This window comes from Metarhizium acridum (genome assembly GCF_019434415.1).
Source record: "Metarhizium acridum strain ARSEF 324 chromosome Unknown scaffold_1, whole genome shotgun sequence".
NCBI lineage: Eukaryota > Fungi > Ascomycota > Sordariomycetes > Hypocreales > Clavicipitaceae > Metarhizium > Metarhizium acridum.
Window position 1 is genome coordinate 289,287 of NW_027094015.1, and position 22,169 is coordinate 311,455.

General features: G+C 52.0%; 9 protein-coding genes and 1 non-coding gene across 12 annotated transcripts; 5 read left to right on the forward strand and 5 right to left on the reverse strand.

Moving 5' to 3' along the window:
- Positions 1-917: 917 nt before the first annotated feature.
- J3458_000050 (uncharacterized protein) lies at positions 918-1,322 on the reverse strand (the record flags this gene model as incomplete). The annotated part of the gene is made up of 1 exon (XM_066115913.1): positions 918-1,322. One exon carries the CDS (start codon positions 1,320-1,322, stop codon positions 918-920), a length of 405 nt encoding a protein of 134 aa, XP_065977793.1.
- Positions 1,323-2,744: 1,422 nt separating this feature from the next.
- Positions 2,745-5,331, forward strand: ALD5_1 (aldehyde dehydrogenase (NAD(P)(+)) ald5). Its single transcript, XM_007808243.2, has 5 exons — positions 2,745-3,303; positions 3,381-3,780; positions 3,867-4,755; positions 4,821-4,845; positions 4,910-5,331. The coding sequence occupies exons 1-5, from the start codon at positions 3,242-3,244 to the stop codon at positions 5,022-5,024; spliced, it is 1,491 nt and encodes a 496-aa protein (XP_007806434.1). The 5' UTR covers positions 2,745-3,241; the 3' UTR covers positions 5,025-5,331.
- Positions 5,332-6,131: 800 nt separating this feature from the next.
- J3458_000052 (uncharacterized protein) lies at positions 6,132-7,570 on the reverse strand. The gene has a single exon (XM_007808242.2). The coding sequence runs from the start codon at positions 7,354-7,356 to the stop codon at positions 6,307-6,309; it is 1,050 nt and encodes a 349-aa protein (XP_007806433.2). The 5' UTR covers positions 7,357-7,570; the 3' UTR covers positions 6,132-6,306.
- Positions 7,571-8,174: 604 nt separating this feature from the next.
- Positions 8,175-8,477, forward strand: J3458_000053 (uncharacterized protein; the record flags this gene model as incomplete). The annotated part of the gene is made up of 1 exon (XM_066115914.1): positions 8,175-8,477. One exon carries the CDS (start codon positions 8,175-8,177, stop codon positions 8,475-8,477), a length of 303 nt encoding a protein of 100 aa, XP_065977794.1.
- A 277-nt stretch (positions 8,478-8,754) lies between these two features.
- On the forward strand, positions 8,755-11,374 carry J3458_000054 (uncharacterized protein). Of its 2 annotated transcripts, XM_007808241.2 has the most exons (4): positions 8,755-9,052; positions 9,143-9,646; positions 9,711-9,845; positions 9,912-11,336. In XM_007808241.2, exons 1-4 carry the CDS (start codon positions 8,996-8,998, stop codon positions 10,638-10,640), a joined length of 1,425 nt encoding a protein of 474 aa, XP_007806432.2. In that variant the 5' UTR covers positions 8,755-8,995; the 3' UTR covers positions 10,641-11,336. The 2 variants fall into 2 exon arrangements, with proteins under 2 accessions (XP_007806432.2, XP_065977795.1); XM_066115915.1 differs by having other exon boundaries at positions 9,034-9,646; positions 9,912-11,374.
- A 334-nt stretch (positions 11,375-11,708) lies between these two features.
- Positions 11,709-13,947, forward strand: CWC27_1 (Peptidyl-prolyl isomerase cwc27). Its single transcript, XM_007808240.2, has one exon. It carries the CDS (start codon positions 11,800-11,802, stop codon positions 13,447-13,449), a length of 1,650 nt encoding a protein of 549 aa, XP_007806431.2. The 5' UTR covers positions 11,709-11,799; the 3' UTR covers positions 13,450-13,947.
- A 168-nt stretch (positions 13,948-14,115) lies between these two features.
- On the forward strand, positions 14,116-18,210 carry CTA8_1 (Heat shock transcription factor). Its single transcript, XM_007808239.2, has 2 exons — positions 14,116-15,262; positions 15,346-18,210. Exons 1-2 carry the CDS (start codon positions 14,796-14,798, stop codon positions 17,063-17,065), a joined length of 2,187 nt encoding a protein of 728 aa, XP_007806430.2. The 5' UTR covers positions 14,116-14,795; the 3' UTR covers positions 17,066-18,210.
- Positions 17,440-18,274, reverse strand: CYP10_1 (Peptidyl-prolyl cis-trans isomerase cyp10). The gene is made up of 2 exons (XM_007808238.2): positions 17,972-18,274; positions 17,440-17,892 (listed from the first exon to the last, which is right to left on the reverse strand). Exons 1-2 carry the CDS (start codon positions 18,047-18,049, stop codon positions 17,464-17,466), a joined length of 507 nt encoding a protein of 168 aa, XP_007806429.1. The 5' UTR covers positions 18,050-18,274; the 3' UTR covers positions 17,440-17,463.
- Positions 18,275-18,489: 215 nt separating this feature from the next.
- Positions 18,490-20,977, reverse strand: J3458_000058 (uncharacterized protein). Of its 2 annotated transcripts, XM_007808237.2 has the most exons (3): positions 20,505-20,977; positions 19,453-20,337; positions 18,490-19,395 (listed from the first exon to the last, which is right to left on the reverse strand). In XM_007808237.2, the coding sequence occupies exons 1-3, from the start codon at positions 20,589-20,591 to the stop codon at positions 19,153-19,155; spliced, it is 1,215 nt and encodes a 404-aa protein (XP_007806428.1). In that variant the 5' UTR covers positions 20,592-20,977; the 3' UTR covers positions 18,490-19,152. The 2 variants fall into 2 exon arrangements, with proteins under 2 accessions (XP_007806428.1, XP_065977796.1); XM_066115916.1 differs by lacking the exon at positions 20,505-20,977 and having other exon boundaries at positions 19,453-20,425.
- Positions 20,978-21,995: 1,018 nt separating this feature from the next.
- J3458_000059 lies at positions 21,996-22,104 on the reverse strand. Its single transcript has one exon. It is a non-coding gene; the product is annotated as a tRNA-Leu (tRNA).
- Positions 22,105-22,169: the final 65 nt, after the last annotated feature.

Below are 22,169 nucleotides of genomic sequence, written 5' to 3' on the forward strand. Positions count from 1 at the left end.
TAGCCGTAAGATACCACGTAATGCACTATAAACGCGTCGCGATGCGTCAGACATGCTAGCAAGATTGGGTGATTCGTCGCGGCGCGCCGTCCAAAGCTATCTCGCGATAGCGTGAGAGAGGTACATGGTTCAAAGATTGAGCTGACGCTGCCGGGGCCTCGGGGGAGTCGAATGGTCGCTGCTTCGGAGCCGACGTTGAAGTTGTAGAATATTCAAACAAACAAGGAACAGCATCTTACTCAGAGCCTAGGTACCCGGTATATATCAAGTTCCCGTACATGTAGCACATGTGCTCAAAGGCAAGTAACGAGTGCCTGCCGAGTGCCGAGCGCCGAGTGTCACAACACCAGACCAGCTTTTGCCATCTGCATTCTCACTTCCTCACCAACTCATTCCCGGGCTCTTGAGTCTTCATGCTCCAACCCCAACCCAGGTGCCGTCACTTACACGCAGCCAATGAACTTGTCTGTTGTCAAAGCTAAGCTACCGGTGCGGAGAAATCGTGGAGCTATCTTGTCATTATTCAGGATAAGCTTAGGTCATCTTCGCTCCCATGAACGACTTTGTGCAAGAACTTTTGACCCACAGCCTCCAAGTCCTTTACATTACTTGCGAGTCGCTTCTGTCAGCGGGTGGCTTGTGTAGACTGTCAGGCATCTCTCGCAGTACGTGAAACCAGTTTCATGAACATCTTCCGAACCTACTTGTACCCCAGTGGACAAAGTTGTCCCCGACCGCTACGGAGTAATTTTGGGACGCTGCGTGTATAACTTAGCCCGACCTCGAACTGGATACTCCATATGAATTCTGCTAGCTCGGATGTGGTCTAAGTTGGCCGGCAAGGCCATGTACTACACTATTCGCCAACAAAGAACATCATTACCAGGAATGGCAAACATCCCTATGGCCGTCTCGGCTCAGTTCCCCTCCTTTTCAGATTCGACCCACGCACAGATGGGAGCCAGAACTATTGCCAGCGAGAGGCAACCATGGACAAATGAGCGTGGCGTCTTTGCAAGCCTCGCAGTTGCCACATGGCTTTGATCATCCAAGCGCCGGAAAGATGGAAGATGTAGATCTGGGACATGCCGTCCATATCCAAGAGCCCAGAGCCAGGCAAGCAGGATCCCAGCCCGCAAAAGAATTCCGGTGCAGAAACCTTCGAAGCCACACGGTCGGGACATGTCGTGGAATTGCGTCTGGAGTTCAGTTCCAAGCAGGCAGAGTAAGAAACAATCCAGTATGAAGTCTAACACTCCCAAGAGAGAACGCAGAGCATCCGGGGTAGGGTGCTTGGTGTCTGTGGCCAGTCCTTCTGGCATTCCGATCCCATTCCGAGTGTTTCCAGTCGCCAGACTTTCTCTGAACCCTCGCTAACCGCTATTCCGAGAAGACGAGACGAGGGGGTGGCTTGGACGCCTGGACCCAGCTCCACAATGTTTCCAGAATGGGCATCCCCAACGCCTAGTTAGTTAATTTGCAAGAGATCAGCTATCGTGTATTGTATGAATGGGACGGGATGAAGGGCGTGCCAGGATATTTTGCTTCCAGATCGTGGCTCCCATCATTGACCGGATGGGAGGGGGCCAGCATGGCGTCTGCATGGCATCTCGAATTGTCTCTTCGTTTCAATTTACTCCGTAGAGATAATTGCTTCATTGGCGTAGCAAGTGCTTCACCAGTTTATTGAAGGACTGACTCCATTGTTCCTCCGCTCGTTGGAATTGCTTGTACATACCGTCGTGTGGGGGCCTCCGCCATGTCCCCATGGCATATTAAAGGCGTCCCGTTGGGTGAATATCAATGGGCCACGATAAGCAACGAAAGATGAGTGACCGAAACAGCGTTCATGGAGCTACCAACTTGGCGAAGACTGCGGGTCCCTTGGTTTCCATCCATGCGAAGGCTCGAAGATTGGTCTCGTGCAAGCCGACAGGTGCACGCCAACGGAATAGGATGTTTTTTTGAGAACCTGAGGACAGGCAGCGGGAGAAACAGGAGCTAGGGAACGATGGCATCAAAGTGGCGTAAAACGACGGTGTCTCCTCGAGGAAAGGGATAGTATACCTTTCTTTGTCATCTGTCCCAAAGAGGGCTGCGTGTGCACCTCGTCAAGCTCTAGGATTGAACTGCTGTGAGCAATCAGCGACTTGTCATGCAGTAATTAGTGCCAAACATGTCTGGTCGCAGTAGCGTTCATAATGTGGCTCTCCCAAACCCATTGACGGGATTTGTCAGGCAGATGTTTCAAAGGCCGAAGGACAAGCGACAAGCTTCAATTATTGGCCAGCTGGCTGCGGGGAAGACATGTTCGGGCTTTGAAAAGGAAGGAGGGGCGAAGGCCCGAAGGGTGTATGTGTCTGCCGCGTGCAGCGTGACGCGTGCCAGTTGCTCAGCAATCTGTGGTTAACGACATTCCTCAACTCCGGCCGCTCGACGGCGCTCGACGGCCGATCGGAAGTACAAGTACGTGGTAGCGTCGCAGCTCGTCCTGGCAAAGGCCGGGGTAGCTGTTGAGGGTACGGAGAAGAGTTGTGTGATTCGTCGGTGGGCCAGCACTTCAGCTGCACCTTTCTACCTAGCGCGGCTCCGACGCGGGAACATTGAAGGGAACAATTTTTGAATGTATATATTGAGTGAGGAGTGCGCTCGAGGACATAGCCGGGAAATATGACGATGAACTTTCTGATGCCGTGAGGCAGCTGTTGCTGGACCCTCTGCAGCTTGCCCTCGCTCTTCATTGGGCTACGTATTCACTCCGGTTCGGCTTGCTCCAAGCTGAGGTTCCAGCATTGGAGGCGGATTGCGGGGTGGCGGGGTGTGGCGACATCGCCCACTGGTGCGGGGCACACACCAGACCAGATTGACACTTTGTAACTTGCAATCCATCACGGTAAAACGCCACCACCGCACAGCTTACCTCCCAACTTCCTCTCCGTAACAGGAAGCCTATTAGTCAAGCTTGGCTGCGCTGTCTACAGAGTATATCCTCGGTGTCGACGTCTGCCGTTGCTACGTAGATGCTCCACGGCCCCGGATTCCCCCTCCCTTACCTACCTACTTAAAGTACAGAGACCCGCTGGTTCCTGATTCCTGAATACACTCCAAGTGTCTTTTTCTTCTCTTGAACCTTTTTTCCTTTTCCCCTGTACCCGCCAGAATCACCCTGGTTGTGTCTTTCAAGATACCCCTTCGAGCACACTGTTTAATACAGCCCAACTCAAGCACACGAACCGTCATCATGACTCTGACAGTCGAGCTCAAGACCCCGATCACGGGCCCTTACCAGCAGCCCATTGGTCTGTGAGTGCACAGCGCTCCCAATCCGCATCGTTCCAGTCACGAGGAGTCCGAGAAGCTAACCGCCATATCTCCCCCAGTTTCATCAACAACGAGTGGGTTGAGGGTGTTGACAAGAAGAGGTTTGAGGTCATCAACCCCGCCACTGAAGAGGTCATTACTTCTGTCTGTGAAGCCACCGAGAAAGACGTGGACATTGCCGTCGCCGCCGCCCGCAAGGCTTTCGAAACCACATGGAAGCAGGTTACTCCCCAACAGCGATCCGTTTTGATGATCAAGCTTGCCGATCTCGTTGAGAAGAACATCGATCTCCTCGCCTCTGTAGAGTCTCTTGACAATGGCAAGTCCATTACCATGGCGAGGGGTGACGTTGGTGCTGTTGCTGGCTGCATCCGATACTACGGTGGATGGGCCGACAAGATCGAGGGCAGGACTATTGATATTGCCCCCGATATGTTTCACTTTACCAGACCAGAGCCCGTAAGTGGACACATACCTTTGAAAGCGCTTCTGGGTGCCAAATGGAAACAAACAAGGCCAAGAGGAAAACTGACCCCTTGTCATAGCTCGGTGTTTGCGGCCAAATTATTCCCTGGAACTTCCCTCTTCTCATGCTCTCCTGGAAGATTGGTCCCGCACTTGCCACTGGCAACACTATTGTCATGAAGTCCGCTGAGCAAACTCCATTGTCGGCGCTCGTTTTCGCCAACCTGGTCAAGGAGGCTGGTTTCCCTCCCGGTGTCTTCAATCTTCTTTCTGGTTTCGGCAAGGTTGCCGGTGCCGCCATCTCCTCCCACATGGACATCGACAAGGTTGCCTTCACTGGTTCCACCGTCGTTGGGCGCACCATTATGAAGGCTGCTGCTTCATCTAACCTGAAAAAAGTCACCTTGGAGCTTGGTGGCAAGTCTCCCAACATTATTTTCAACGATGCCGATATTGAACAAGCCATTTCATGGGTCAACTTTGGCATATACTTCAACCACGGACAGTGCTGCTGCGCCGGTAGTCGAATTTTCGTCCAAGAGGGCATCTATGATAAGTTCCTTGAGGCCTTCAAGAAGCGAACTCAGCAGAACAAGGTCGGCGACCCCTTCGCCCAGGACACTTTCCAGGGTCCTCAGGTCAGCCAGCTCCAGTACGACCGCATCATGAGCTACATCAAATCTGGCAAGGACGAGGGCGCCACCGTTGAGATCGGTGGTGAGCGCCACGGTGACAAGGGTTACTTCATCCAGCCCACCATCTTTAGCAATGTCCACGCCGACATGAAGATCATGCAGGAGGAAATTTTCGGCCCTGTCTGCTCCATCTCCAAATTTAAGGATGAGGAGGAAGTCATCAAGTTGGGCAACCAGACCGCCTATGGTCTTGCTGCTGCCATCCACACCAAGGATCTCAACACCAGCATCCGTGTCAGCAATGCCCTGAAGGCTGGAACCGTCTGGGTCAACTGTAAGTCAATAAAACTCAGGTACTCGAGAGACGGCATTGAAACTAACGCGCCAACTCTGCCACAGGCTACAACATGCTCTCACACCAACTGTAAGTGCCTCCCTTCCATCGTTGAAGTGGGCTAGAATAGTAAATGCTAACACACCGCACACAGGCCGTTTGGTGGTTTCAAGGAGTCTGGTATTGGTCGCGAACTTGGTGAGGCTGCCCTAGCCAACTACACCCAGAACAAGAGCGTTGCTGTCAGACTTGGTGGTGCCATCTTCTAAATGCGACTGGTTGGGGAGGAATGCTTGTTTGAAGATTTATGGATGACGGGATGGGCAATGACAAAATGTAGGAGAGAAGCCTCTTGTGCGTGATGAAATTGAACGAATCGACCAAGCTAATGTGCTTGAAATACGCGCGCCTGTTGTGACGTTGTGTATACCGGAGTGGGGTCGGTCGACACTCGGAGTTTGAAGACTTGCATGGAGTAACCTGCTGGCAAGTGGCACCGTTGACGTCTTAGCCGGCACCTTCCTGGCAACCTGGGTAAGTCCTTGGGTGTGACATGATGAGGTTGCCCCCCCGCCGCCGACAAGCTGCCGCCATGGCGGGATACTACACGCAGATAATGTCATGTTTGTTTCTCCTGACCCCTTTCTCCTGACCCCGAACAACAGCCCTTTCATTCATGATGTCAGCTGTGCGAAAATACACCCTTCTTTCCCCCAATGAAAGTCTCTCCTAACCATCTACTACCTACTAGGTAGGTCTATCTTTACCTCCTGCGGCATCCCAGCTACCCCCAGCCACATTACAGACATACATACCATCACCGCCGTCTTTTTGCTAGTACTTCTTTAGTCCTAAGCCACAGGGTCTGTGTATACCTGTCCATGCAGAAAGCGTAGCAGTGCAGCAACATACATATACATTAGATATGTACTTGGCTGCATGTGTGGCCGGGATATGAGTGCAAGCTGGATCCACGGACGTGGGCCGAAATTACAGGCCTCCCATCACGCCTTACACTGCGTGGGTAGGACGGCCGATTGCTCTGGGCATGATTTGTTTTACTTTTTACTCATTTAATTTATTTTTGGACTCAGGGTCTCGATTCGATTTTCTGCTAGGGGTGATGCGTTTGTAGCGTGTTGCCAATGCACAATGGGCGCTCATGGGAAAATAAGTGTTGTAAGGAGTTAAGTCACGTAATCCAGCATCACCCGGCCAACGCAGCCGAGATTTGAAGCCCGTCATGAGCGGGCCACGAAGACAGAGGCGTATGATTGACTTGAATAATCGTCAATCCCCTCTCAATAATAGATATGTGGAGCGGCTTGGGCACATCATGGGTTCCCAAGGGCTGCACTGGCATTTTCTCGGGACCCCATGATGCATATACCCAGGCCAGAGCGGCGCAGGTGATGATCGTGATAAGACTTTGGCCGGGAGGGGGAAATCTGTCAGATTCAAAAGGTAAGGCTGTCTGCTGATAAATATATATGCAATATTGGAAACACGAATAATGCGGCAAGATGCTCGTGTGAAAATGTGAATGCCATTCTAGGCTTCCAAAACTAAACAACCGCCGTTTGTCACTTGAAAAACATCAGGTCGTTTCCTATGCAAACCCTGCTCTAGAAACTCGTGGCCCAATGCCCATTCCAACGTCCGTGGAGTATCTGCCGCGCGCGACAAGCGCATAAAGATGCCCGTGTAAGCCAGCGGCAGGTCATGAGAAAGAACCCAGTATTTTGGTGCTCCGAGCTTTCGGTAGAGTTCCAGGCCGCTTTTGGCACCGAAGCTAGTTTTCTTGCCGCCGATGTGGCTCTCCTTGTTGCCGTGGAGCATGGCGAGCTTGCGGGTCTTTGGCTCTGAGTCGACGAAGGCTTGAAACGGGCCTTGGTCCAACAAGGTGCCGTGTGGCGAGGTCAAGATAGTTTCGTGCACCTCGGCGCCGTTGTCTTCCACGTGTGTCCAGACAATGGCAGTTGAGAAGTTCATCTCGCGGTGTCCTGGGAGGCGTAGCACCGCGAGCCACGGGGGGAGACATGGCCCAGGATGCAACTCTGACACGCGCCACGAGGTAGCTGCAGGTTTGAGATCATGGATGATGGCTATGGTACTAAAGTGGTTCCAAGGCCTGATGATGCGAGCTACCTGGGGAGTTGCAATCACTGGCACGTTTCCATGGAACTCTCGGAGAGTGGCCTCATGTACATGATCATAGTAGTGAAAAGAAAGCAGGATGGCGTCAATGTGTCCGGCGGGATTGAAGACTTCATTAGACGTGCGTCTATTTAGGACGTGTTCTGAGGCTAACTCTTCAATCTGGCGAGCAGCTGCCTCTACGGCATCCGCTGTGGGAAACGCAGGAGCTGAGGGCAAGTCGATGTGGATGAACCAAGATCCGACAAGTTCAGCTGGTCCTACAAGCCATGGCTCTAGGACGATGTGGAAGTAGGCCCTCCCCGATTGCTTTTGGTCAACCCATGGTCGTGGCATGGACAACAGCCAGGAGTTGTGCCCGTTCAGGGACACAAGGAGCGGCCGCAGGCAATCGGGGGATGAGGTGAAATGTTGTTCAAGACATTTGGTGTGAGCTTCTTCCATTGAAATGGGGAGGACGTATGGAGGTCTAGGTAATGGAGGTCAAATGGTGTGAATTTCAAGTAGCCCGCTGGTTGGATGAGTAAAATCGAGAAGATTCGCTTCGAGCCGAGCTTTGTCCAACGGGGTGGGCTAACAGTATTGTTATATCCCCATCTTCACTCACTTTTCGGCCGGGGTCTAGGGTCTCCCTAATGCAATGTGCCCGATAAGCGAGCATGGTCCGTAGTGATGCAGTTGACCTGGTGTCGCAGCCATTGGTCAGTAATAAGATTTAATCCGTCGTCGATAGTTAGGATTGCTTCGGACTATGTTGGGTCACTTGCTGTTCCCTAGTCCGAAAGCGGCACATTTCTGCCAAAGAGGCTCGATGCTGGTTCGCCATTACATTGTGGAAGAGCGTGAGAATCAGGATTCACACCATGAGTTTTTCAGACACGTAACTTTTGGCATGGCTCTGGCGAATGCCATTGGGCAACTTCAGACCGGTGTCAACGCCATCATTTGCAACAATGCAGGAGGCATCAGTCCGCATCCCGATGGAGGCAGGAAATAACTATGAATTTCGGTCACACCTATGCCGCGAACTAAGGTATCACATCGCTCAACGTGTAAAATGACCTGCAGGTTCGTTTGGTGTTCGTATCCGTCAAGTCCGTTTTTAATCTCGGTCCCAGCCGAGGGTAGCTCCGAGTCGCCCATGGACTGCCGCTGGCCTTTGCCCCTGACTTTTGCTCTTGGACTATTCCTTGCTCCATATAATTTTGTCGGCGGCGAATGGCTCTTATCTCACTTGTCTCCCAGGCGGGGAGAATGAGCAAATGGCCGTCAGACTAGAGCAGAGAGAGGCGTTTCACAACATGATGCTCAAATTCCGACTTGGCGGGGTAGTCCAGGGAAACAAATGCTTTTATTTCGACCAATGGAAAGAGTGTCTCATGGATAATGCCATGCTGGGATCCTGGGGCCTGGCCTTCCACTGCAACAGGAGGCAGGCCGAGCAACAATGTTCGCGAGGGAGGGGAAGGGGGTTCATCGAGACTGGCATCTCTTTGACTTCAAAGTCCCAGTTCGCCCCGTCCCCATGTTGCAGAGCGCTCTCGAACAGGCGAGTCGTTGGATAGGTACGGAGTGCCGCGTATATGGTATTGAGTCTGGGCTGCTCGGCGCATAGCATCTAGCATGGTGGTTGGTTGACTTGATGGATTTGACAATTTGACACCCGCCGTTCGAATCGCGTCGCCTTGCTGCCCGGCCATATCGACTGATCCACCTCCCCGCAGGCACCCCACCGGTCATTACTCCGTAATGAGGCCCGAAATGGATTGTAGATCAGCCTGCTTGAAGGGTCCAGCGAAGCTTGCCCACGCTGGTCAGGCCCATGGCTTGGGGGATGAACCCCCGAGCCTGTCGGTGTCGATGCAAATGGGCCGAATGGAGGACAGAGTACGAAGTAGGCGAAGATGACTAACCCTGCTTATAGTGCATCACGTGGCTCCATACTCTCATGTTGCTGCATCGCCGGCACGACGCTGTCGACCCAATTGATAGCACAAGAACCCATCGAGCCATGTAGCTGACAGCAAGCAATAGCCCTCGGCCAATCTCTACCTGCAGACAGCAAGCAGGCTCCGCACTTGACATGCCAGGAGGCCCATCGGGAAGAGGCTGTCAAGGCTGCCGGAAACGCAAGAAGAAGGTAGGACAGACAGAATCCATGTTCAATGTTCGACCGCCGTCTTTGATGGGTTGATTTTTACATTGCAGGACTGACAAATTCTGTCAACAGTGTGATCTTGCGCAGCCATCATGCTCTAGGTGCCTTCGCTATGGCATCCGCTGCGTTGGATCTGGAGAGCGAGTGTACCGGTTCAAAAATGCAACGGTCACGGAAAGCGTCCCGGTGGCCCGGACAGCACGGGGCAGAGATGGAATACTAGCTGAGGATCAGATGAACTCGTCACCGCCACGGCCACTCGGAAATGAATTAACATCAACAACCGGAGCCTTCATCTCAACCTTGCGGATTTCCGACCCCAAGTTCTCGGTTCTTGGCTTCGGTCCTTTTCTTGAAGATGTGCCATGCCGCTTGGGAAGAAGTCAAATTCTTCGCACTGCAGCCATGGCCTTTTCGAGTGCCGTCACAGCAGTTCATTCGCGACAAGCAACCCTGCAAGCTCTCAAGGACTACGGCACAGCACTCGCCTGCATGAGAAGCAGCTTTATTAACGATCCATCCCAAGTCAGCAAGACGGAGACGCTCTGTGGCGTGTATCTTCTTCTGTTGTCTCAGGTATGCTTGACTAGTAACGAGTTTTCTTACCCATGTAACTAAAAGACTCCTTCATTTTCTGCAGAATTTCCTCGGCGGGCACAACGATGAGTGCTTGGTCCATCTTCAGGGGCTGCTGTACATTTTAAACAATCAAGCAGCCCGAGATTACCAAGACCCCTTCAGCTCACAAATGGTTGACCTGGCATCCATCATAGCCGTAAGATCACCCTTCCCGTCAGCATGTAAACTACTTGTGCATTCGTTTTGCTGACTCCCCGCACAGATCACCGAGTGCGTCATTGACCCCAGGGTGCAATTACAAGGATGGCATGCGGATCTGAGGAAAACATCATACTATGGACCGCTGAATAACTATTCTGTGGTCGATATTAGATCAACAAATTTGACAGTGGCAAACCTCATAGACCTACCTATGTTTCTCCGGGAACCCGAATACCACCTTGTTCAACTACGTTCGTCCTATGAGTTGATGAGAGTGGAAGTGAAGAAAATAATTCCAATTACCAAGCAGCTGCATGAGGCTTGTTGCACAAGCCTTGACATGAATTACTACAAAGGCTATACCATTTGCGAGTCCTCCATCTGTGTCTTACACACATTAATGGCCATTATTCGGAGGACGCTTCAGGTCTTCCACCCGTACGACAGCACTCTGAAAGAACACGAGGAGACTGCGGCAAATGTTGTTCTTGCTTCAGCAACACGGGCTTGGAATTTCCGTCCTTTAGGCGCAACATACATGCCCAAGACGTTATGTCTGATATGGGCAACTACGGATGATCCCAATATGAAGGCCAACGTGGAAGATATGATTGACAACTATCGGGAAGATTTCAGAGGAGACAGCTGGACCAAGATTGCCCTCTTCTTCGAGCAGCGGTTCGAAAGACTGCGCAAGAGAGTGCAGACAACCATGCCTTACCACCTTCGGCAAGATACAACGAGTCCCGGGTCAACCAATGCTGAAACTGAAAGCTTCGTCAAAGTCTAGAAGAGTGTCGAACGCCTCACATGTAAAATCTACTTTGCCTTGCCAATCACATAGTCATTGGCAGACAGCCAAAAGGCCGAGCATGGTAGAAACTTGTGGCTGTTGTCCATCGGCGATCTACTATAGTATCCCATGGCGCTGATTTCACGACGAACCCGGCTGGGCGGCTAGTTTGCTGACACTGTGAACAGGTTGGACTTGCCCTTTAACGGGGATCCACCTTCAACCGCACTTGTAACGGGTTGCTCACCTATACATTACATGATGTCAGAGATGAAGAAAGAAAACTGTGTTCATTACCGGACGTTCCTGCACGTTTGGCAGTATGACACATCGTGCCAGTCCGCTAATTTCTGGAAACAGCCAATAGTCGGCATTCCGAGGACTGGCGCCTCCATATCCTTTGGCCAAAAGCCCTGTTGGTCTCCATAGCAGCTGCTATGACACATAGATGTGTCCGATAGGTTGACTTCATTCTTTGCATGAACGCCGAGAGCTACAACTGGCCAAACTCCGAATTCTCATGAATAAGATCATCTCTTGGGAGCAGAAATGCGGGCTAAGAACCGCTGGCTTAATTTTAGCTTCTACCTGTACCCCCTTAAGTAGGCAAATTTGGAACGTCCATAGTAGGAATTTGACTAGTAGTGTTAATCACAACACCACTATAAGTGCCCATGTATTGTTCATCAAAAATGGCCAAGAAATGATCCTAAGGGAACCATGTAACCAGATCACTTGAAGTTAGTCTTATTATCTGAAACTTTCAATAGATGAAAAATGGGTGGGTATATTAGATAACTTCTAAATAAAACTGCACATACGCAGGCTGGTCCAAGCATAACAATTTTTTCTTCAAGGGAGAATTTAGCCCTTTCCATAATAAATCTTTGTGTTAATTGGAACGGGGATTCCGGACCTGACTCTACATCTGTTCTGAGCATCTAGGTTAGTTCAGTTCACCTCGTGCCTGGTGTTTTCCAGGGTATGCTTATCGATAGCGAACTGTGGGTCGTGGTAATTGTCCACGATGTCTTGAGCTGCAAACTCCAATCCACCACGGCACAACTCCGCGTCAGTAGAAGCGCCGCCCTCGGCCGCTCGCTCCAGGTCGTCTTTACAACTGAGAAACCGAAGCTGGATCAAATCACGGCGAATCATGTCAGCGATTTACAATCTCGAGCCGCAGCCAACGGCGTCGGCAATCATCCACACGACCCTGGGAGAGATCCTCGTTGAACTTTTTGCCAAACAAGCGCCCTTAACCTGTCGCAACTTTCTGCAACATAGTCTGGACGGGTACTACGATGGCACAATTTTCCACAGATTGGTCCCCAACTTCATTTTACAGGGTGGTGATCCTACAGGGACCGGAAATGGCGGCGAGTCCATCTACGACGGCGGCGCGTTCGGCGGCGACTTGGATCCATGGCCAATGGACGAGCGAAGGGGCAAGAATGCAGGCCCTACAGGCATAAACTTCAAAGATGAGTTTCACTCACGCCTAAAATTCAACCGAAGAGGTCTGTTAGGTATGGCCAACGAGGGTCGTGCAGATACAAACGGCAGCCAGTTTTTTTTCACGTTGGATAAAACCGAGGAGTTGAATGGGAAGAATACTTTGTTTGGAAGGGTCGCCGGGGATACGATATATAATTTGGCCAAGATTGGAGAGTCCGAGGTGGATGAAGCGAGTGAAAGACCGCTATATCCGGTGAAGATTGAGAGGGTGGAAATATTGGTGAATCCGTTTGAGGACATGAAGAAGAGATCGAGGGTTGCGACACAAGCTGTGGAACAACCAGTGACTGCGGATAAAACGAAGAAGAAGAAGAGGAAAGGGGGGAAACAGCTGCTTAGCTTTGGGGATGAGGAGGCGGGAGGGGAGGAAGAGCCGGTGTTTAAAAAGGCCAAGTTTGACACGAGATTGATTGCACAAGAAGAGGAGCCAGCTGAGGAGCCAAAGAAAGACAAGGCCGCCAAAAAGAAATCTTCCAAGGAAGACAAGAAGAAGCAGCCTACGCTGCAGGAACACTCTGACGAACAACCACCTACTTCAAATTCAAATGCAGAGAATATCAAGCAAACCGGCCGACTAAAAGAGGATGCCCGAGAAGAGGCAGAGGAGCTACCAGACGCGCCAGAATTGCCAAAGAAGACGGCTCTCCAGAAAGCCAACGAAGAGCTGGCAGCATTAAAGGCCTCGATGCGTCGAACCATTCACTCAGAACAGCCGGTAGAAGACACAAAGAAGAAGTCTGCTCTCGAGTCCATGATACCCGAATCATCAATGCGAGCGAGAAAGCGACGACCAGGAGGCAACAATACTAGCGCGAGCGATGACCAAGCGGCCATGCGTCTGTTGCGTGCTTTTCAGTCGAGGCTGGAGAAGGCTCCACCAGAGAAGGAAATACATGAATCCGCAGAAAGGGGAGACGAGGGCAGCAGGGACGCAGCAGGCGCAGATGATGAAGCAGAGCTCTGCGATTTGCACTTTATTGCCAACTGCCAGAGCTGCACGGCTTGGGACAAGCAGGACAAGGAGGAGAGCGACGACGAGGGCTGGATGTCACACTCGCTGTCCTTTGCAGCAGACAGGCTGGGTAAAGACTTGAGTAACCGGAAGAAGGCGGAGGAAGAGCTAGTGGTCATTGATCCTCGGGAGAAGGCCCGTACGCTTAAGGAGGACAAACGGGCAGACCGGGAGGCGAAGATGGGCGGATCGCGGGCTTGGGATCAAGCGAGGGACCAGGCTCGCAACGCAAAGTTGGCGAGGATTAGTTCGCTTGCAGGGAGGGGGGCCAAGTAGTGCGCGAGGAGGGTGGTGTATTATTATCATGTATCCGGGCTGAATATAAGCGATACCCAAGAAGATGATGTCGAGTGATGTTGAGTAAAAATAAATGACAGTGCTGGTGCTGTGTTGCATGGGATGGCAAGTATTAGGAGAAGTTGGTTGGTGACTGGTACTATCCGTCTACAGAAACCATCATATGAATCTCAGGGTATAGAGTTGATGAGTACCTAGGTAGGTAGGCTTGATGTAAGCGTTGTGCTTGGCATTCGGGATTGAGAGAAGACTAGGGTCAAGTGGTGGACCAACGAAAGGAAGGAAGACGGCGGTTGAAAAGTGAAGTGGGTGCTTAGGTACGTACTCGACTTGAGCCGGGTACACAGTACTCAAGTGCTCCCTGCCCATTGTATGTGAGGAGCCGTACGGAGTAAGTACTCCGAGGCCGCCCAGGTTTGCGGCACGGCAATGCTTGTCCTGGCCCGCCCGTCAGTGGACAGATCGAACGGATTGGACGGATTGGAAGGAAAGGTGGAAACAAAGCAGGGCGGATTGGTAGGACGCGGCCCCTTGTCCGAACCTAAAGTGGTTCGAAATGATCTAATCGATACGTTAATCCTTTGACAACCGACTCGGGAGGAGCGTTGGAAAGTCGTCATCTGTTATCATTTGATATTTTCCTGCCTCCCACATAGCGGCTGCTCTGGCAAACACGGCGCGGCGCAACGCCTTCAATCGCAAAAAGGACATCTGGACCGTCGAGAAAATAGGACTCCCACTGCCGCCACCGTTACAGCCGATACAAGGGTGGGGGAAAAGAAAACTGACTGCCGCCGTGCAACGCCTCGCTGTGGTGGTGTTTTGCTCTGTATCGACAGACCCGCAGAAAACGAAGAGAAAAGCGACATTCTCCAACCGAACCCAGACCGCCTCGTCGGCGGAACGGCATTCGAGAAGGGGTGCTCATTGTAGTGCCGGCCTCGCTGCCTATCCTAAAAGTATTTGTTGCGCACCCTCAAAATTTCTGCATTGTGCAGACCGTGTCAGCCTCCCGCCCGTCGCCGTCTAATCGACGAGATTGAGTGGCCCTTTGCCTGCCTTGTGCTACTCGAGTGGACCAACAACCTGCGAGGGAGACAGAGCGACAACGACGAGGAAAGAAAAACAAAGTCAAAAAGAAGGAGATTCAATATACGAAAATATAAAGCATTTTGTTTGCTTGGCCATTCAAAAAAGATCAAAGTCGACAACGACGTCTCACAACGCGTCACCGCTTGGGCCAAACAGCCCGTCATTTTCGTCACAAGCAACCGACCGACTCCGTCACAGCCTGATCTCCAGGCGCATCTTCTTCACACACCCCCATGTCAACGCCGAATTCGAGGAAGCGAGCGGCGCCGGGCGCATCGCCAATTATGAACTATCCGCAGCGCATGCAGCAGCCGTTTCCAGCAGACAATGCCGTTCCAGACAATATGCTTAGATGGAACGGCGACAGTGCCGACTTTGTCGATGGATCTGCGCATGCTGCTAGTCCGTACGGCTTGATGCCCACGCAGCCTCAGTACACCCAGGTCCCCGCGCCGTCCAACACCCTTACGCGACGCGATTTGAACCAGGCGCTGATTCCGACGCATACTCGAAACTTTGACGGTTCCGTGGAGCCGTGGGCCGGCTTTGGCGACGGTAACAACCTTTTGCCGCAGAACGATGAGGAGGGCTTGATTGAGCAGGACAACGTCGAGGCCTTGGAGGAGATGGCGCAGAAGGCTAAGCGGGAGGCTCAGGGCAAGCGGAAAGGGATCCCGCCGTTTGTGCAAAAGCTCAGCAGGTAAGTGGTTTGAATTTTGAATTGGGGCTTGTCCATGACGGTGCATTGGTATTGATGCTAACTCAGTCTGTCCTTTTCGCTAGCTTTTTGGAGGAACGAAAAAACGAAGATCTCATTCGCTGGTCGGAAAAGGGAGACTCGTTTATTGTTCTTGACGAGGACGAGTTTGCCAAAACCCTGATTCCAGAGCTGTTCAAGCACAACAACTACGCCTCCTTTGTTCGGCAACTCAACATGTATGGCTTCCACAAACGTGTTGGCCTGTCGGACAACTCGATGCGAGCGAGCGAGCGCAAAAATAAGAGCCCCAGCGAGTACCACAATCCATTCTTCCGCCGTGGCCACCCCAACCTACTGTGGCTCATCAACAAACCCAAGAGCAGGGCCACGTCCAAGAAGTCGTCCAATAAGAACGAGACCGGCGAGGTGGACAGTGACGAGGATCAGATTCAGGATGAGGTGACTGCGCAGAACACCGCAGCCGGGTCCAACGTCCCTACGGGTCGGTCGCTGCCGCCGGCCTCTACATCATCATCAACAACAACAGAGCCGCAGACCCTGCCCAAGAAAGAAATGACCTTGATCCGAGAGGAGCTGAACAAGGTCCGAGAACAGCAGAAATTGATTCACAAAGCAATCAATCGGCTGCAACACAACAACAACGATTTGTACAACCAAGCACTCATGTTCCAGTCGCAACACGACCGGCACCAAAGTTCCATCAATGCCATCCTCAACTTCTTAGCCAATGTCTTTAGGAAGACTCTGGAGGACCAAGGCAACACGCAGAGTGTCGGCGACATCCTTTCAAGCATGATCACCAACCAGGGTCAGCCATCCCACCAAGGCAACGTGGTCGACCTGGGCGACTTTTTCCAAACAGAAATGGATCCTGCCTCCAATATGGGCGGTGCTCAAAAGCGAACCCGCGGCCTGCTGCCGCCCATTCCCGACCACCAAGCGGATGCCCCAGCGGCGACTCGGTCAGCATCGACAATTTCAACACCATGCTATCCCGTTGGCAACCACAACCCCGAAATGGGCCACGTCACCGAGTTGCTCGACAGCTCAGACACGCCTCCAAGTCTCCGGCAGGAACTAGAGTCCAACCCGCACGAACGGATGATGAAGATCATCAACGACCACAATGCCACGAATAAGTCCGGCATGGACCTCCACGAAGCCACGGAGCTCGTCACCAACGCCCCCAACACTCTGAATAAGGACCAGAGAAGCAAGTTTGTCGACTTCATGGCCGGACAAACTACGTCACCCCCGTCACAACCACCCTCCGCATCCACAACCGCAAAACCCACGCCCGTCCCTCCACCCTCCGCCAGAGCCAGCGTCTCCCCATCACCAACCCCAGCAGACTCCGCCCTCCCCTCTCTATCCCCCATCATGCGCTCACCACAAATGGTACCCCCGTCTTTGAATCAAATCAGCACCAATCAAATCGACCTCGACCAGCTCCAACGCCTGCAATCCGACCAGGACGTTAAAATCCACGAACTCAGTGAATTGCTCGGTCCGCTAAGTCCGTCGGGCCGTATACCGGGCTTAGAAGACGGCACCGAGGGGTACTTTGATCAGCCGAATGTCGACCTGGATCAATTCTTTGACAGCAACGCGTTTTTGAACGATGCTAGTTTCGGCGACGGCAACGATTTCAACTTCAACCTTGACGGGGCAGCGGATGATGTTAAGAACGGGGAACCCAGTCCCACTGACACCGAGGAGATTCAGAGAGACGATTTTGATACCACGAAAGAGGACGGAATCAAGAGGCGAAGGGTAGCTTAGGCGTTTTGTACTGGGAGGGCAAAGGGGCCGTGGTCCTGTGCCTTTAATTTTTTTTTTTTTTTTTTTTTAAAAAAAGAAAAGAGCCAAGAGAAGCTTTTGGTGTTGAACGGGTTTATGAGCCACGGCAGCTGCCGGATGGATGGGTGCGGCGGGTGGTGTTTTGGTAGTTTGTAGATGTAGGCACATGGCCGTATCGTTTTATATAAAGCTATATCCCACGTGTTACACGCCGTCTATTGCTTTTATCAAGTGCCAGTTCCCCCCTCCCACCCTCCATCCACCTGGGTATCATGTCAAGGTTGTACACGCTATCAACTTCCAAAAAAGAAAATACATCAATGCCTCATCCCTATATCCGACTTCACCCTTTCCTCCCCCCCCCCAAAAGAGGAACAACATCAGCCCGCCAGGGGGTTCGCATGCACCGTCACACGATCGATCCTCACGTCCCCCCTGGCAAGCGGCCTCGCCTTGCGGTCCACCTCTTCGGCCTCGAGCCGGGCCAGCGTCGCCATGGCCTCGTCGCCAATGACCCTCCCAAAGACGGTATTCAGGCCATCCAGGTGCGGGGCCTTGTCGAGCGTCACGAAGAACTGCGACCCGTTGGTGCCGGGCCCCTTGTTGGCCATGCTCACCGTGCCGCGCTGCGCGTGCCGCAGCGACGGCCGGATCTCGTCCTCGAACCCCGCGTTCCAGATCGACCGCCCGCCCTTGGGGTTGTCGGGCGTCGGGTGCGCCGGCGCGCCCGTCTGCAGGATGAACTTGGGGATGAGGCGGTGGAAGGGCGACCCGTCGTAGTAGCCCGATGCGCAGAGGGCCAGGAAGTTCTGTCGCCGAGTCAGCATGTGCCCTTGTTTTGCCCCCGGGAAGGGAAAAGGGGGGGAGGGGAACGGGGACGGGACGTACTTCTGCGGTTTTGGGGACGCTCTCGCAAAAGACTTCGATTTTGATGTCGCCGTGGCTGGTGTGTAGTGTGACGGACATGGCTGCGACACAGAGGCTTGAGCGAGAGAGGTGGAATGGAGAGAAGGAGGTGGGACGTGGTGATGATTTGAAGGTTATTTTCTACGGTGGGGGAATTTTTTGATTTTTTTTTTCAAAACTTGGTTGTCAGGTCTGACGTATCCGGCACCACTGGAGGCGCCGCCTGTTATAGTAAAAATCATCCTCCTCTAAAATTCTTGGTATATAATCAAGTATAAAAAATACACTACTTTACTACACTCTCTAAGCATATTTTACTTCAATATACTCCAAACATTACCTAGGTGTATGCTCGACGCGGTATGCTGTATCAAGTACCTAGGTACTTAAGTAGTTAGGTATTAATCACTTTAAGGAACTAGTGGCATATGACTTGATCAGAGCTTAAGCAATGGCCAATAATAATGTATGCTGAACCTGCCAAACAAACCTCAATGAGATCTGGCTTAGCTCCACCCCGCCACCCCACCACATTCAGCACGGGCGTCACATTCCATCCATGTTCTAGACATTGGGTAATCCTAGAATACCGATGCATGAATGGGCTTACATGGCATGATAATTCTCAAACAAAAATAAGTCCAGTTTTAGTATTCTGGCTCATCGCTTAAATGAATCATATGTATACATGAAACAAGCATATGAAATGCTTTTTAAAAATAGCATCACATCCTTATGACTGCCCCATGTCGCCAAACGCCATTTCCATGTCTTTGTCATTAAAGGAGACCTGAAGCTCACTCCTATTCGCCATACCAGTCATTCATTTGTAAAACAAACGCCTAATTCAGGGTATACCTTTGTCCTCGAAATGCCCAAGAACAATGCCCGACCATCCACCCACAGCGTCGTTGCCATGTCCACCCGATGTGCACCTCGAATCTCGCAGATCGCCGCGGCGCATGCTGCATTTTCACGCATTCGTATGTGCCTCTATTCAGTACTGTTGATGGCTGTTACACATAAACCGCCCAGTACTGGCATCGAGGTTGCGAGACAAAGATGTTTGGGCAGTGGCCAATCATGATCGGAACAGGCAGTCGATATGCCTGTCTGGTTGCAAAGACGCTTGCTTCACAGGTCCTAGGTCCTGCCCAAGACGCTTAATCGATAAACGGCTTCTTCTGTCCTCCAACAAGACACAAACCCAGAGCCCGCAATGAGTCCCGGTCATTAGCCAAAATAATAGTTCGAGCAGGCAACATCGGGTTATTGGGATCGACATGAGCCGCGTCCTTTGCTGCTTGTTCTATTGCGTCCAGTCCTTCCTGGCAGGCTTGCTGGTCAAGCGGGCATATAACGATGGGTTGTCTGAGGTTGACGTCGCGAGCACCACTCAACTGGACCTATTCGATAGTCAGCGGAAGCTACTCTACAAGTGTGCAATGCAAATCTCCACAAACCTTGATGCTCAAATAAAACTCAATCTTGTAGAGTGATGCCGTAGTGGTAAAGGATGAAACCTCGTACAAGGGGAATGCTGGCTTGCCTCTCCTCACAATACCATCGGGATCTCTCAAGTCTTTGCGCGGGAACACGAGTCCGATATTGGTGGCGTATCCGGCCTCGGGGACCTTCATCTTGACCGTTTGCGGCTGCTTGGACAATTTGTTGACCTTCTTTACTGGCTCATCTCCTTCGTGGTTATATGTAACTTCCTCCTCGATTGCAAGGGTAATCTTTTCTATGCTAACCCTTTTTGCTTTGGTCAACCAGTCCGGGTTGGGCGACAGCTTGATGTACACGGTGATGGGGTCGCCGGGGCCGTAACTCCATCGCGGTAGGTTGATGCCCAGATGAACCACATTATCTGATGTGACGAGCTTTGTTTCTGGCTTATTGTACATGCCAAATGTAGAAAGGGTGTCGAATCGCTGTAACGGTACCGGAAAGTTGTATTTGTATTGGTTGCTATGGCCTTGCTGTACGGTGACAACAAGCTCGTAATATGTCTCGGCCGTCCTGCTTGGGAGCTGCAGAGACGCGGGGGGGATTCTCCGGTTTGTTTCTTCTCCGCCACGTCCAAAAGGAATAAACAGCACAAACGGTAAGTCCATGGCGATGACGCTTTCGGCCTCCTTTCCAGTTGCGCAACGGAATAGCAGGACTTCCTTGCCAACAACATCCGTCGTCTCTTTTCGCGGGGTGCCGAGATGGCGTTTCGTCAAACTATCGGCATCGGGGTGGATTGTTTCCCGTCGTTGTAAGCATATTCGGACTAACGATACGGGTACGGGCATAGAATAGCCCTGCCCCGGTCGAATCTCGACTTTGCCTTCTATTCGGGGCTGCGACACAGGTTAGTAAGCAGATGAGGAGACAGTCGGGACGGCTTGTAGCAAGACAGAGAGCAGCTGGGCATGATTTTGTGTTTTGATATACCACGGGGCGAGGCGGAGGCATTCGTAGCTGGCGTAAAGGGAGAACAAGAAAAGGTCCCAGGACGGTAACTCACCAAGGTGGCTGAGATGCCAGGGTAGCCGATGAGAAAGCTGCTATTTGGGGGCCCGGAGACCCTGACGCTGGCTGGCGCCGAGGCCATGATGTCGCTGATGCTCCCGCCACCAGCGAGCTATCGGTGGCGGCGAACGAGGATAGCGACGATGTTGGCGACTGTGACAGGGGGATGTGGGCGTCAACAATGATTGAAGCTGTCATGAAGAACACGATGTCGGATTCGGGCGTAGGTTGAACGCGGTGTGCGGCGACGAGGACGAGGCCCCGGATCTGAATACACAACAAGGTGCCAGGATGCTGGCGTTTCTGACATGGAGGCTGCGGAAGGCGGCTCTGCGTCGCGGTCAGCTCGAGAATGGGCAAGTGGGGTAGCAGCACTTGAGCAGCACCACAGCGCCGGTGCAGCGCCAACCTTTGTGTTTTCAAATGTTGTCGAGGTACGGAGTACCAGGTACCAACCAGCACCTGCCGATGCAGTGACGGAACATGGAGGACACAGACTGAGGACGCAGTCTTTGTCGGTCAACCTTAAAGAGTGGTCGAGTGCAGGTGCGATGCCCAAGTGGGCACCCTAAAACAAAAGGGGCAGGACCAGGCAGCGGGAAGGACCGACCGATGCTGCTTGATGGCTCGTGTGCTCGTATGCTCGTGTGCTCGTGTGCTCCATCGTGAGGGCGACGAGACAATTCAAGTGTGCGGCCACGCGAATTCGCAAGCGAATGACAGATGTCAGCCAGGGTATATGCCCCGTGCTTTCTGCAGACAAGTCTGGGGAACATGACAACTCGCCGCCAGTGATACTGTCCCATGCATGTTCTTGCAAGCTGATTCGGAAGGACTTGGGACCATCAGCCAGAATCTGCATTGTTTTCTCGCTTGATTGGTGGGTGATGATGAAGCATTGTTACAGACTACTACCAAGGTGGTTCTTCATGGTCAATGCCAAACAAAACACGATTGTTTTTGGTTTGTTTGTTTTATATTTTGCAGACTCCTGGGCGTAGGTAGTACTTCGCACGCCATGATAGCCAAGAACAGCATTAGTTGATGAAAAAATAAGTGGCTCTATACAGGGCAGCAACCCGACCAACAAACAAACACGTTGGGTCGGTCCGAATGTCATTCAGTTGTAGTCGTGACATCCGCTCGCTTGGTCAGTCTCGACGGAGGCAGCGCATTGCATCATATATCTACCCATGCACCTTCGCGCGCGGTCCCTGGTTCTAGTGACAACCAGCTATCGCAAGGCGGGTCCTAGATTATCACAGGCTGTTAAAAGTCTAATATATTGAAGAAAAATTCTGATGAGCTATCTCGTCGTAGCGGATGAGGTGAGTGATGGTCACTAAAACACCACTTGCGCCTCCCAGGTAGCTACGGAGTACCGTGTACTCAATTCACATAACCCTCAAAAAAATAAAGAAGGAAAAAGGCAAAGAGATCACATGCACACAAAATATCTGAGCAATTCAGAAAAAAATTATTATAGTGCGAGCCGTAGGGATCGAACCTACGCGGGCAATGCCCATTGCGGTTCAAGCGTATGCCATTGTAGGCATGTCCTAAACACAACGCCTTAACCACTCGGCCAGACTCGCAAGCGTCAGGTGACTGATTTCTCGATAGTTGACATTATACAGTTTCTGCATTGAAATGCCATACG